This window comes from Salminus brasiliensis, chromosome 7 (assembly GCF_030463535.1).
Source record: "Salminus brasiliensis chromosome 7, fSalBra1.hap2, whole genome shotgun sequence".
Classification (NCBI taxonomy): Eukaryota; Metazoa; Chordata; class Actinopteri; order Characiformes; family Bryconidae; genus Salminus; species Salminus brasiliensis.
The window spans coordinates 28,570,503-28,586,337 of NC_132884.1; the positions used below are offsets into that span (position 1 = coordinate 28,570,503).

Sequence of the window (15,835 nt, forward strand, 5' to 3'; positions counted from 1 at the left end):
GCAACTGCAGTGCAACTGTCCCACGAGCGCTTGAATTTAAACTGATGCTGTTGTTTTTAATCACTTTAAGGTTTACTTAAAGTTTAGCCACCTAATGATATGTGATTACAACTAACTGCACATTAAATTTGTAATTTGCTTAAAATAATTTAACTCAGAAATGCAGATAAATTTTAACAGTCTCTCTCTGTTTTGAAGTGAACTCATCAGGGTTTACAGTCTACAAGAAATTTACAAAACGCACACACACACACACACAGCACCCCACGACTGACAGATAAGTGTTGTTTTCCTCGCTTACACGCTTACACACTTACCCTACCATAAAATGGTTTAAATCTCTCTCTTTCTCTCTGTCTCTCTCTCTCTCTCTCTTTCATATCTCTCTTCATATCTCTCTCTCTCTCTTCTCTTTCATATCTCTCTTAACATAACAAATGTTTTCATTGACTTTAGGATTATTATTAATGCTGACAGACAGTCTTACCCTTAGACTTACTTAGATTACACAGTCTAAGACTTTTTTTTTTGCAAAAATAAAAGCTTTTCAAGTAAGAGTTCACTGCTTTTTGATCCAGCCTGATATGATTCGAGTGATTCAGAATCAGTGGTTGTGAAAGGAACCAGATGTACTTGAAATGGTTGAGATAATGCTATAGGCAACATATATATATATTATATATATATTTATATATATATATATATATATATATATATATATATATATATTCTTTTTATTTTATTTTATTTTAGGAAACACCATTATTTCACTTTTATAAACGCTTCACATTAAAAGAAATCTGAAGAGTGCTCATTTTGTAACATAATGTCTATATCAGGTTGTTGATATTGCGAAATATGAGTCAGAAAATTATTCTGTAATATACCGTTTCACATCTTTGGGACTTTCAATTCTCACTGTAATTTGCCTAAAGCCACGTTTTCCACTCATATTCACACAAACCCCGCCCTCCTGTGATGCGCTTTGCTGGAGGTTCATACTGCACGCTTGTTGAAGCACTTATTTTGTTGCAGTAAAAGTAAACTTTTAGTTATTTAAAATGAAAAACGGATTAATTTGACTTTTCTGCCTTTTATTTATACTTATATTTCATATAAGTTGTGAGCGTGGGCTAGGACTGTAGAATACCGTCCTGTTCTGGTCTGAATACGGGTGATCAAACGTCGCGGCTCCGCCCAAAGTGACGCCAGCGCTTTCCACAAATAGGGAGAGCGCGCGCGTTCACAGAGCAGGACCAAAACTGAGAAACTGTGCAACGCTGAAGCCTGCCTGCCTGCCTGCCTGCCTGCCTGCCTGCCTGCCTGCCTGCCTGCCTGCCTGTCTGCCTGCCTGTCTGCCTGCGCACTTCAGCACAGCTATTACGCCAAAATAACTAAACCCAATGTTTGTGCGACCTGTTGCTCTCCACGGGTCGCTATAGTCCGCGGGTTTAAGCATCAGGCTAATCTGTTGACTATAGAGTATTTGTAAGATCTGCCCTGCTTGTCTTGTAGGTCGGTTTTAATGTGCTTATAAGCCGTAGATTTATTGCTTTATTTATTTGTGAGACGCCCCAAGGGGTAACGAACGTGAAGCTGAGAGAGCGCGAGGATGGCTGCAGGCTGGTGTCTCGTGCTGCCGTGGCTGCTGCTGCTCGCGCTGACTCGTCCCGGGAGCTCGAGCTCTGCGCTGGGTTACTTCACCCTGCAGGTAGGAAGCCTTTCTTGGCTGAGGAGGGTTACAGTAAAGTCAGGTTTAGCTAAGACTCACACAGGACTATAAGAGAGTTGTTTCTGTTTATTTTGTAGACAAATGTCTCCAGATAGCTCTTCTAATGTGTGAATTCAGCAGCTCAATAGAGTGGACGCTCTTGATTACCCATATATGACCCTAAGGTCACCATTGCCAATGCTTAGCTTCAGCTATAGGGGCATAAAGGCCCCCAGCATTAGGCTGTGGAGCAGTGCAACTGTAGTGACAGAGCTCCATCCAGCATCTTTGAGATAAGTTGGAGTGGTGTTTGTCATCCAAAACTAATCATCCAGCATCAGCACCTGACCTCACCAATTCTCCTGTGGTTGAATGCAAGCAAGTCCTCACAGCAGTGTAGCAACATTTAGTGTAATGAGTTGCCAGAAGATTCACCCAGGTAGACCCTGTCCAGCAAAAAGCAGAACAAGCAGATGAATGAATGGATGGCTGGAGGTCCCAGAACAGTAGAGGCTGTTACAGCAGCAAAGGGGTTAACAAACTCTCTATAAATACTCTTGCTTTCTGAAGGAACTTGGGACGAGGTGTCTTCAGATATTATAGCCTGTTGTTCTCCCTTTGTTTGTTCGCATTGTTCCTGACGCCAGGTGATGTCTCCTCATACTGAGAATCATTAACGGGTTCAGCATTTGAACTTAAGTTATTTATTGGTTGAATATATCATTAATGACACACCTAGACTGACATGAGCAGAAATTAATCAGCTTCAGGTGCCTTTGTTAGGGAGGTGACCCTTAAACAGAGCTCAATATAAAGTGAGTGCTCGCCAAGGACTGTGCCAGGAGCAGGGCAGGCGATGAGTTAAAGCACAAGCCGGAGTTAATAACACTGTTATTAATACAGTCAGCTGCTTTAAGTGGCACCCATTGCTGACACATATGTACAAATGCACACACATAGCTTCTCTAGTCCCTGTAGAAAAAAAGTATTGGCAATAGAATAGAACTCCCTGGAGCAGAAAGATTTGGTCCAAGGCGCAGTGGAACTGTGTTTTCTGGAATAATGGTGCTCCATCCAGTGCTTGTGTATGTGTGTGTGTATATATGTATGTATATATGTATATATGTATATATATACATATATATATATATATATATATATAACAATGAACAAGCAGGTGTCCAAATACTTTTGTCCTTAGTCCATAATATAGTATTTGTTTTCCTTATTAAAAAAAACACAGTGACTGAGCCTTTATGGTTGTTATAAAAATACAGACTAAACAATGAAAAATAAAAAATTGGGTACAGACAATTTAGAGAGAGAGAAAGGAAGAAAGAAAGAGAGCGAGAGAACAAATGACCTTTTTAATTAATCCTCTTCCAGGAATACTTCATTAATTTGAAATGTGGCTATTAACTATGGCTTATTCATGCATGTGAATGTTTTACTCTTATTAAGCTGTGATTCTCTACCTAGTACGTCACACTCATCAAAATGAGTCACAGTGACACACACACACACACACACACACACACACACACACACACACACACACACACACACACACATATCAATAGGTCTTACTGTAGTGTGTGTACATTTTGACTTTTGTGATGCACTGAAACATGTCCAGACAGGAGATAGCATGAAGGCTTTCTTGAGGTATGTTCAGCAGTTGTGTCCATGCCTGATTAGATCAATTAGTGTGTTGTCCCTTAGGTCATGACTAATGTATTCATTTAAATTAGGTGGGCGGCAGAGAATCAGAAATCTTAGTTGGATCTTTTTTCTTGGACAGATTTGCTTAGTTATTCATGTGCCAGAATTAACCTCCATTCATCCTCCAAAAGCATCACTTTCATAATGGCTGTTCCTTATTGAGGATAGTGTTGTCTCAGTCCTGCATCAGACCCAGCTGTCCCAGTTCTCCAAGGCCTAAGTTCTCAGTTTAATAACGTGTCAGGACTGGACTTTACACAAACCATGTACACTGATTAGCCATAACATTAACACCACCTGCCTAATATTGTTTAGGGCCTCTAACAGCTCTGACCCATCAAGGCATGGACTCCACAAGACCTCTGAAGGTATGCTGTGGTATCTGGCACCAAGATGTTAGCAGCAGATCTAACGTCCTGTAGCTTGTGAGGTGGAGTGTCAATGAATCTCATCAATGATCCTTGGGCACCAGTGATCCTGTCCTTCCTTGGACCACTTTTGGTTAGTACTGGCCACCGCATACCGGAAGTCCCCCTTGAGACCTGCCTGGTGTTTTGGAGATGCTCTGACCCAGTCGTTTACCCATCATTCCTGCTTTTTACACATCACCTTGAAGAACTGACTGTTCATCTCCCTAATCTATCCCAACCCCTGACAGATGCCACTGTAGAGGAAAATACACTTCGCTTTACCTGTCAGCGGTGTTAATGGCTGGGTTATGGCTAATCAGTGTATTTCAGTGCTATATGGATTTTAATTTTGCAGTTATTAGATACATTTATTAGCTCTTGAAGGTGATGTGTTGAAAGCAGGGGAAAATGGACAAGCCTAAGGATCTGCGTGACTCTGAACAGGGCCAAATTAGGACGGCTAAAAACCGGATCAGGGCATCTCAAGAAGAACCTACACGATATTTTGCAGGTGGTTTTAATGTTATGACCAAATGAATCCATCTTCCTATGCATGTTTAACATTATATTAATTCATCATAGTCATAAATAATAGCTTATCAGTCCTAATGGATCATGTTCTATGTGTCTATAACAGAAGAGTGTTGCATAAACAGCACTTTTGTCCTTCACATTAGTAATCCATCATCATCATAATCATCATCATTAGTGACTCTCTGTGCAGTAGATTTAGTTTTGCTGTTAATTCAATAAGTCATTTTGACCGACACTGATCCGATATTTAAACTGGTACTGATGGGGGTTTTTCATACACTAGTTCATTTCAGCACATTATGAAGCACCAGCTTAGATACCGGCTTGGTAATGTCCCTCCATGTCTGTGATGTGCTCAGGACAATGCTGGCTCTCTGTCTGGGCGGGTGGAGAGGCAGTATGATGAGGCAGACTATGACAGCTTCATTGGCCTGATGGGCAGAAGGAATGCAGGTGAGAGACCTGGAATTGGCTCTGATGCATATAGAAACCAAGGATTAGGAATTTTAGATTTCTCAGTCTTATGCCTCAACTGTGCTCATAGTGATGGTCTAATAGGTAATAATAGGTGCATGTATTTGTCACTGTACAGCGAAATGTGTCCTCCGCATTTAACCCATCTGTGGTAGTGAACACACACACACACACTAGTGAACTAGGGCTAGTGAGTATACACACCCAGAGTGCTCTAAAGTTGTCTGATAAGTTGTCTTTATTTTACAGATATAAATGAGGTGCCTCCATTCAGAAGTGGGTGTCTATCTTGTGGGATTTTCTTTCCTTCAAGTTACAAATGTTTGAAATGGCACCATACTAATGTGAAAACATCTGTCCACAGGGGACATGGATGACATTTTTGTTGGACTCTTAGGTCGGAGAAGCTCAGACTCTGGTGAGTTGACATCTGTGAAAGTGTTCATTTGTGTGTGTGTGTGTGTGTGTTTAAAAAGAAAGAAAGAGTATTGTTGTTGGTTGTAAAACCGCTAATGAAGAGATCATCAGCGAGGTTAGGTTGAAATACTGACATCTGGAGGCCTGATTAGAAAACTGCAGAAATTGAAGGACATTACAGCTGCTCTTTCTTGGCTGTTTACGGCTTGTGTTGAACACAGGTACTCCTCCATGGAGAGGACAGAGAAGAGGTGGCTTTTTCATGAAGAACGGCAAGTTCAGGTGAATCAGAGAAGCATGGTCTTGTAATTTCAGCTGAGAGCAACTGTTTGGACACCCCTGGTCAAAAGTGAAATACAATTAATCAGATGAACAGAACGTTTAAAAAACTGACATATTAAATGTGCATAGCTTTTGCTCCTGACCCATTGTGGGTTTAATTTTGAATTGTGCATTAAACATACAGAAGTGCGTCTCTGTACAAAATGCATAATGTATTTCAAACTTTTTTTTGAGGGATGCCCAAACTTGCATAGGAATAACATCTGTTCAAATGAGCAGTAACATCCTGATTGTTCAAATGAACAGTAACATCCTGATTTAAATGACACATTTGTGATTATAATTACAATTATTTTATTTTTGTTATGATATTTAGTTTGTAATTAAGTGAATCTTTAAAAGCTATATAAGCACTATTATTTATGTAGCACTAGCTGAGGAAATCATTGGTTGAAGAGTTTTAAGTAAGACTTGAGTGTCTTGATTTTTGTATGTTTTCACTGACTGTGTTTTCTTCCTCATTCAGATTTCAACGTGCCGTGTGAAGCGGTGTCTCTTCAGCTAAAAATCCATCAAAACAGCAAATCAGGACACAAGCCAGACTGTATGAAATCTAGAGTATTGTTTATGTGGTATTACTGTTTAACTTAAGAGGTGTTGATTGTTCTATTCTGCAAACTTCAGAAGTGTTTCTTGTTGTTTAAAACTGCGTCTCTACTGGCACAGACCAAAGTACGACTCTTTAATTTTAACAAGGTAACAGAGTTTCTGTTGTGATTTTCAAAAGGCACACAATCCAGCATCATATGTGAAACTCAAACACACATGAAGTATCAATTTCTTAAGTGTGTTAAGGCCACAGAACAAGCTTGTCCACAATCAAGCTTGTACCAACCTACTATTATGCTCTTCTCAAAAAAATTAAAATGTAATAGAACAAAAGGATCTATTACCTATATATATATTCTATATTTTTTGTCCTGAAGATATATTTGCAGATTGCTGATCACAGAAAATAATTTTCCTATAATTAGAAAACAAATACACGTATGCAGTGAAGGCCAACAGGCTGGTGCCAAGTATTTACATTTATTTACATTAAATCAGAGCCAAAGTAGGGCAATTGGGCCCTATATTTAAGGTTTTTAGTTGTTTTTTTTTAATCTGGTCATTGACTGTACTCTGTACATACAGTATGGTTGAAAGGGAAATAAGAAATAGCAAAAGTAGAATACAGTAAAATAAGTCTTTATTCAGTATGCTGGTCATTGTACCTCACTGATATTTGTGTTCATTTTCTTCCATGAACTCTTCACATCAGGCATTCCTCTATAAATAAAGACTGCTGTGAAATGACAATACACAATTCCCTTTTACACACACAAAGCAGAGAGGAAGGGACCTCTGTACCTTTGGATTAGAGAGCAAGAAACACATAATTCAGAGAGTGAAAAGCAGGAAATGAAATCAGAAGGAACTGTGGGGTTCCAGGTTTCTTTAACTCAGTGTTATCAGACTAAAAGGAATCTCCATCTCATGTCACTGGAATTCCCACTGAGGGTGCTGATAAGGGCTGAGGATTGACACACACACACACACACACACACACACACACACACACACACACACACACAGCCAGCATCAATCAAAATTATTTGCTTCCTCTGTAACATTAGACACTACTAGATTAAAGGTCATGTAGATTCTCCCCTTTTCATGTTACACTACATGTATGTGAAGTCAGGGGCTGGACAAGGCCAGGACACTCACTTCCTACTCAACCATTTTGACAATGTTCATGTAAAACTGCAGACTGTAAAACTGCAACAATATTTCTCTGCTGACCATCTCACTCATGCATCATAATATAGTGTTAAATGTAACAAAAAAAAATACTTAATGAATAAAATAAAGTCACTTCCATACACTATTTAATCTCATGCTAAAATACAACATACACAGATTTGGTTAATGTTGATAACTCAAGTTCACAGTTTCCTCTGATTAAACGCCACAGCTAATTATGTGCTCTCAAGTTCCTATATTTCCTCATTATTCCTTCACAATTAAGACCACTAGACTGCACCTGGGGAGGTCACAGACTTCAGTGGTTTCAGAATTTCAACTACATTTTCATATTAGTACTGTGCAATGGTGTCAAGTGCCTAGTGAAACGCAGCCTGAGTAAAAGAGAAAAGCAATTGTGCAGACAGAACACTCCTCCATTAAACCATCTCTTTCCATTACTATTGCATGGGAACTGACAGAGTAACCGTATGGGGGGTGGGGGGTAAACTCTGTATTTCCTTCTGCTGGTGTTGCAGACTAAAGTGGAACGAACGTGACAAGATTCTGCTGGACGAAATGGCACGGGCGATTGACAAGGGCATGGATGAGCGAGCACATGCATACATACATACAATGTATGTATACACACACACACACAACTCTGACAATCAACAAAGCTGAGAGGTGAGGTGGAAGGCAACCATTAATCGGATTGATATTTAGGTGATTTCTTGGCAAGGTGCTTGTTAGGTATTAGGAAAAAGATCTGCAAACTCTCTCATGTTAGCCTTTCTCCTGTAGACCTGGCAAACTAATATTGCTAACTGTCAAACAAACATAACGGTAAGGTGCGTAAATGGGTTGAGGTGTAAAAGGCACAAGCTGCAGTACTCACAGTACGCAAAAACAGAGCTGAAACTCTCAACCGCAGATCCAGGGCTTCATACAAAAAAAAACTAAAATAAACCAAAAAATATCCCTCCTATATGTTTACACCTAGCCATTCCATGTGGCAGGGCTCGAAAAAAAGAAAGAAGCGGGAGAGAAGATAGGACATCGACATGACGGGGTGGTGTACAGTGCCATGACCATAACAGTGGGCAGAACAAAACACACTGATGTTCTGAGAGAGGTACAGAAAATACTTTCTCAAAAGGCTTAACATAGGTTAAATATACTCAATATTGGTTTCGACAGATTACACATCCAAACATTATAGACTTCAGCGAATAAAGTGGCTGGTGAGACTGGTTGGGAAAACAGTGAGTAAATACACCTTTTCTGATTCATTCACACCCAACAAAGAACATACCCACGCATGGGTGTGTAGCAAGCAAGTAGTAGACCCCCGTACTACTGTCTGTGCCGAAATTCTAAAATGCATGTTAAAAATAATAATAATAAAAAAGTATGATTATACTTTTAACACCAAACTGTGTGGAAATTTAAAAAGGATGCAAAATAGAAGCTTTATCACTAGCCTCTTGTCTCCATACCTATGGAGCCCACTGTAGATGCCTGTAGAGGCAAAAACAAATCCCCTAAAAACAATTGGAGGATTCCTTGCCCTAATGGTCAAATGAGAATTTCAGATCCATGGACAAATATGGGGACCATTTGAAATTTAGCAAGTTTGTTCACCCGGCCAAAAATGTCGAGTGTCAGGTCGAGTGCGGTTTGCTTGGTCAAGACATATGTACTTGTAGTCACAAGTGACATGTGCATACATCACTAAGGCATCACAGACCAGCCTACACACACCTAAACCACCCCTCCCTTCCACACACCCAGAGGCACTAGAAATCTGTAAGCCTTCATTCGACAGCAGTCTGTCTTGTATCGACACACAACCATTAGCAAGCACAACCCAAACTAAAACACACACTGTTCCCATATTATTAATAATCTCTCGCACTCAAAAGCACACATTCACACACCTCCTCTACGTGAACCAGAAGCAGATTTCCAGCACAACACTCAGGTACATTAAAAATACTAGTTCTTTTCAAAAAGATATTCATCATCTCCAAAATTCCAGGAGGTCCCAAGGTCAGGAGTTTGAGAACACCTCAAACAAAAGCCTGCTATAACTTCTTATTAAGAGGAGGGGCCTTCTGTTCTACGCCCTGGAGTCCTGGATCCTGTTTCTGGTCAATATGTAGATGCTCCGCCCCTGAAGACTTTGAGCCCAGAAGGCCAGTAGCCTGAGGGGGCTCATAGCGGTAACGGTAGCCAAAGGCACGCAAGTGATAAGTGTAGTACTCCAACAGGTACATCACTGATGGATCCACATAGTGGAAAGACACCGCCAGGTCTGAGCAACACTGAGGTCCCTGAAATAAAAGAACAAACAGGAAGAGGGTGGGTGTAACAAAGACCACGGCTTACTCAGTAAATATCCTTACCTAGGTCGTATGTACTAGGATACAAAAGATACCTCTAAGCTTAGATGCTACTAAATACAAAAGTAAAGTAAATGACACCAGTGTAACATAGGTTTGTCACACCCCTGATGAGTAAAAGAGCGTGATCTAACACCATCTGGGTTTCTTTAAATGCAGTGCCAACTAGGATAAACACTGGCCTCTAGTTCACAATGACAGATGTTCCAAAGCACAAAGTCTGACTGCAGTGCATGTTTCATCATGTGTTTGGTCAGAATGAGGATATGTCAGGATATAGTAGTATATATAGTACCCTTTACATACTGCTAGACTACTCTACCCTAAATGTAAACTTCCATGTTTAAATATTATATAATTTGAGTTGACGGTTTTCTACCCTCAGGAACCACAGCTACTCTGATGTGATATTACAGGAATAAATAACCATTCAAATTAGCGTCGTCAAAATAACACTTACTTTCTATTATTGTATGTTTATTTGCAAATGTTTATTTAAATAAAATAGAAGACTCAATTTTATCTGCCTTTAGTATCAACTAATATATCTATGCCTTTAGTATCAACTAATAAATATCAACATTTGGTTAAACTCACTTGCATATCAGGTAAGTCCAGTATGCACCCAGCTGCATAGAACAGCAAATTTAGACGTGTCTAAAGTAACATGTTCTAAATAGAGGTGCATTCTGACAGGTATCTCACGTTAGGATAACGTTCCATGAGAAGTGTTCCTGCTTTTATACCCAGAACTGTTCTGTGAATGTGTGACATCCTGTTAAGGAACATCATATATTGCTATATCCGGCCAAACATAAAGAGCTTAAACAAACCCTTGCATTCACAAGCGAAACAACCCTTAGTCATAAAAAAAGACCCACCCTTCACTTCAAATACTTCTGCAAAGCTACAACGAAACATCACTGCGCAATTCCTAAACCGGCTGAACAGGGAAGAACTACACTGAAAACAATGAACTGGTGTGTTTCATACAATATACTTCTAAATAGAGAAGACTGTGCAGACATGCAGGGTGTGCCACAAAGCAGGGCTTTCTCAGTTAGCCAGGTATCGTTAGTAGTAAGTTGAAGATTGTCCAAAAGAAAGGTACCTTAGCTATTTTCCTATTGGGCAGACTTGAGCCCTCCTCAATATGTGATCTGATTAATTATATGGTTGTGAAGATTACATTAAGCTCCTCTTACCTCTACAATGGGGTAGTAGCAGTAGTTCCAGTACCAGAAGCTCTTAGGGAATTTGCCGGTGAGGTGTTGTTCTGGCACAAATGGATGGAAGGTTTCTCTATGCAGTGTGTCTCTAGAGTCTCCTGCCTGCACTCCCATCTTCTCCATACACTGCCCCAAAGCAAGGTCCTCCACTGAGGATGTGTGTGTGCACACTTTTGTGCGAAACCCTTCCACAAACCTCTTCAGAGCCTCTTTGCTCAGCACATAGCCAGCCCCACCGCTCATGTAGCCCTGCTTAGTGTACGGCTTGAACCGCCTGCCGAAATAAACGGGCTCCTCTGGAGAGTGGTTAGACAGAACCCACCGCAGGTTGTCCACTACCACATAAGTGTCATCATCAGCTTTGAGGAACCAGTCTGCGTCATCTCCGTGCTTTTCTAACGCATAATGGAAAGCACGGATGGTTTTCCAATAGAGCTGGTCTCTGCCCTCCTTTGTGTTAAGGCCCACAGCAGGAAAGTCTGGATCATCCACGGAGCTCATAAACACAACTAGGTTACAGTGGCGGCTCCATGTGGCTTTTACATGCCGAGCTTTTTTCTGCAGGTTGTTGGGACCAGTCATCACCCAACAAAGAATGCGCACCTGCTTGTAGAGAGCATCTGCCACTGTGCTGTCTTCACCTAAAAAGAGAATGAAAAAAAATAATGGCTTAGTGAAAAATGTGGAATAAACATTTAAATGCAGCAGGCATGAGAAACACTAAGGTGCATTCCAGGGTTTTCTATCAATTATCCATTCATGTGAAATTGGGGAGTAGGATGGTTTAAAAGATAAACTTCAGGAGTAGTCAGGAGGACATTTCTTTAAATCGTTATAACTGAGGCCATTAGAGGGACAAACCAGGGCAAGTCTGCCCACATGCTAAACCTGGACTCTTAACAAGTGCTCAAGTTGGCAACTGTGTCAAGGCTACTAGGCAGGTAAAGATGAATGAATTTGCAGCCCCACTGCAGAACCTTCCAGCTGACGTCTCACTTGCAAAATCAAGTGGTCCACATTCTACAGATAACTTCCTCATACACACAGACTGTGCTTCAGGGTGTGACTGAGATAATCAGGTAGCAAGGCATGACATTAAGAAAATACAACCATTACAGTCATGCTGCTACACACAGCAAAACGTTTTGTAATATGATCTAGTAAAAGACTGAAGCCTTTAGAGCGAAATAAAGTACTTTGGTTGGAACACATTAATCTCACTGAACTGTAGATATTTACAGCACACAAACAAAAAAATTACATACATTGTAGTACTGCATAGCCCTAACATGAAGGTTTCTTCTTTAGCAACCCTTCATTTTTTACCTGTGTGATGTGGATGGTTGAGGTTGAAGAGTGCTGATCTCTCCTTCTTCCAGTTCTTCTTTTCTTCCTCAAGCAGTCTTATCTCCTCTGCCGTTTGCTCCAGGCCCTCAGGGTGCTGGGGAGAGACGTTTCTAGCGAACCACACCTGATGTAGGAACACGTACAGGGTGCATGTGCCCACCAAAAAGCCCACGCAGAATGCGGACCGTGGGCCAAGAGCTTTCATGTTGATCACTTTTACTTTGCAACTCTGTCCTCACTGTAACTGCACATGAAAAGCCAAGAAAAGAAAAGGAAGGTGATTAAAGTGTCCCAACCCACTTCCTGGAGTACCTTCCTGAACATACTCCAATCCTAATATGCTATAACTGTTACTCAAGCAGGAAGGATGTAAACCTATGGTGTTAAAGAGGGTTAAGCTGGTTCAACCTGACAGTTCAGTTCACTGCATTTGTACATCACTGAACTGTTCTCTTCTTTGAAACTCAATTACGCACCTAAGAGAGAAGGGGCGGAAGCTCCAAACAACTATGCAAGAATTGGTAGACCACCAAAACTACAGCAACAGTACATACGTTTTATCTTTAAGAAAGAGATAAAATACTCCACTTAAAAAAAAATCTCAAGGTGTTTGTTTATTCATTTCAGTGTAATAAGACAAAAAGACTCAATGCTGCGAGTCTGAAAGGACACATAGCTGATCAAGCAGTGACCAAAAAAAAAGAATTGAAAAATGAAAATTAAATTAACATCATTAAATTAAAATCAAATGAAACTAAAAATACAGTTGTGCTCAAAATTGACTGACCACATCAGAGCCCATGCCGCAACATCACCAAATGTGTTTAGGATTACTTGGATTATGAGAAAAAGAAAAATTAAGGTTCTAAGACTGGTGTGTACAAAATCTCTATGAAGATTTCTCTGAAGAACTGTAAACAGGTCTGAATAACAGTAGAAGTTATACTTGAAGCAGAGGGCAGATAGACAAAAAACTCACATCTCCAAAACAGCAGCTTTACAGGCAAAAAACCCTTCCTGATTGTTAACATTACTGTCTTTACTTGGCTGTTGGAAATACATAAAAGGGAGTACATTGCCAATTTTTACATAAAACAAACCGTCAAGCAAAAACCTCACATCTCCTCAACAGCTTTTCAGACGGAAAGAAATCACTTCCTGGTTTTTAATGGAAGACAATCTAAAAACATTTTTGGAGCACTTTTCTGACAGTAAAACTGTAATTCTTTGCACAAATGTTTCCCCAGCAAATAAAACAAAGTTTGCTCTCTGGACAGTTCAGACTTCAGAATAAGGAACTGACTCTCACTGCTCAGCAAACTGATGACCTGTCCAAACAGCGCGGACCAAACGGTCACTGAACACCGACCCGAGCAGTTAAAATATCTGGCTACTACGATGTGCTCAGACCTCATAGCAGTCATTTAATTTGTTTGGTAGTGATCATCGGGCACCTTCATTATAACCATAGAAAAAACTTGTCATAGAAATGCAGCTAGAAACTGGACATCTTACCAGTTTCCCAACGTCCGTGAATGTCTGAAGCGCTGAGAGCTCCAGCCTCAGCTCCATGACCAGCTAGCGTTAGCTAACGACATTAAACAGGCTTCAGTCCTCGACATCCAGCGACTCAGACCACCAACGCGAAGTCCTGAGACCCACAAAACATGGCGAATCATGGGGTTTTAGACTGGACACTCCCTGTTAGCTGCTTATTGAAGTCAGACACGCGCTGTCCACACGGTAACTAGCTATGTGCTTCAGACCGGGCGTTAGTTAGTTAGCTAGCTAGCTTAGCTAGCACTAGCTTAGCTACACGGCGGCTGGTTTAGGATGTAAAAGGCGTGGGCAGGACACGCCAAGCAGCCGAACTCTGCATGGAGACGTTTTTCCTCCAGGCTGTCTTTAACAAAATCAACAACTTAACAACTTCGCATCAGCCTACCTGAGGGTAGGAAGAGACGACGTCACGAGCACACTGCGCATGTCATGGACCCTCGGGGGTCCATGATGTAGGCCTATAGCAAGAAGGAAAGAACAGACTCCAGAAGAAACAACTGGTTGCCTTGCTGTTGCCAAACAGTTCGTATAGTATCCTACATGGTCGCTGTGGTATCGGGTTGTTGTTTTGGCCTCCTGCATGTTTGCAAGGGTGCTGTTAGGGCTATCGAAACAATTCCAAAATTCCAGCTGGTGATCTGGCATGATGGTCATGGACACCCAAAGCTCTCTGAAGCAATTCATGGAAGCCCCACCTCATAACTTACAAGACTTAAAGGATTTGCTGCTAACGCCTCAGTGCTAGAAACCACAGGGCACTTTCAGAGGTCTTGTAGAGTTCATGCCTCAATAGGTCAGAGCTGTTTTGGAAGCCAGTCCACAGTCCACAGTGGACAGTGGCAGTGGTGGCTCGCGGTTAGAGCGCCGGGATATCGATAACAGGGTTGTGGGTTCGATTCCCGGGCTCGGCAAACTGCCACTGTTGGGCCCTTGAGCAAGGCCCTTTACCCTCTCTGCTCCCCGGGCGCTGGAGTTGGCTGCCCACCGCTCTGGGTGTGTGTGTGTACTCACTGCCCCTAACACATGTGTGTGTGTGAGTGTGTGTTCACTACCAGATGGGTTAAATGCGGAGGACACATTTCGCTGTACAGTCCACACAATTTCTGAGGGTCCTGTGAAAGAGTGAAAAAGAAAAACAGCTAAATATATATCATTCATTATTGAATTGGAACTGACCAGGATTGAACACAAATTAAATTTGTGGAAATGGAAATAACCAACAGTGTCTCAGATCCTGAAAAAGGATATTTAGCATTTTGGCCTCCGCCTTTAGTCCATCTGTGCAGTAAAAACACACATACTCACTAGAAATCAAATACATACAGTGACAGTGAGCACACACTGCGATGACCGGGGGCTTTGCTCAAGGGCCCAACGGCTGAACCCATAACCCTGTCATTAATAGCCTGGTGCTCCAACGCGGAGCAACCACTGCCACAGTGCCTCCTCTGATAACATGGGTTGGGTTGGGTTGGGTTTTTTGAAAGCATCTTATCATGAAGAGGATTCTTAAATGGTCAAGTGAGCATTACACTGAACACATTCTCTACCAGTTAAGAGGATTTTAACACTAAGACGCTTTTGGGAAATTGGATCCAGAACAGTGAGAAAGTGAGGTCAGTCTCTGCATGGATATTAAACATATTGACAACTCCTATATTTACAATGAATATTTATTAGAAACAGAGACTTGCACAGTCAGACGCTTACATTGTCAGATAAACAAATACTCAATACTTGCATACTGATTTCACCACAATATCACCTAGCTAATATGTCCGTGTGGGGCCTGTATGGGTAGCCCAACTGGGAACCAGAAAGTTTTGTCCCCAGGTTCCCCAAAAATGCATGCCCACCAGAGTCAGAGATGGGCCCCGTCTGGGTTGTACACTGCACAAAGGCACTTAATGGGACCCATGGAAGATTAAGTCGGGCTTTTAACAATGAGGCCCATTTGGG

The 15,835-nt window shown here is 41.3% G+C and overlaps 2 protein-coding genes across 2 annotated transcripts; one reads left to right on the forward strand and one right to left on the reverse strand.

The window, feature by feature from the left end:
* Positions 1–1,247: 1,247 nt before the first annotated feature.
* On the forward strand, positions 1,248–6,807 carry tac3b (tachykinin precursor 3b). The gene is made up of 6 exons (XM_072684411.1): positions 1,248–1,711; positions 4,737–4,830; positions 5,101–5,127; positions 5,216–5,269; positions 5,490–5,550; positions 6,077–6,807. The coding sequence occupies exons 1-6, from the start codon at positions 1,613–1,615 to the stop codon at positions 6,093–6,095; spliced, it is 354 nt and encodes a 117-aa protein (XP_072540512.1). The 5' UTR covers positions 1,248–1,612; the 3' UTR covers positions 6,096–6,807.
* c1galt1lb (core 1 synthase, glycoprotein-N-acetylgalactosamine 3-beta-galactosyltransferase 1, like b) lies at positions 6,783–14,320 on the reverse strand. The gene is made up of 4 exons (XM_072684410.1): positions 13,832–14,320; positions 12,296–12,560; positions 10,946–11,610; positions 6,783–9,671 (listed from the first exon to the last, which is right to left on the reverse strand). Exons 2-4 carry the CDS (start codon positions 12,519–12,521, stop codon positions 9,423–9,425), a joined length of 1,140 nt encoding a protein of 379 aa, XP_072540511.1. The 5' UTR covers positions 12,522–12,560; positions 13,832–14,320; the 3' UTR covers positions 6,783–9,422.
* Positions 14,321–15,835: the final 1,515 nt, after the last annotated feature.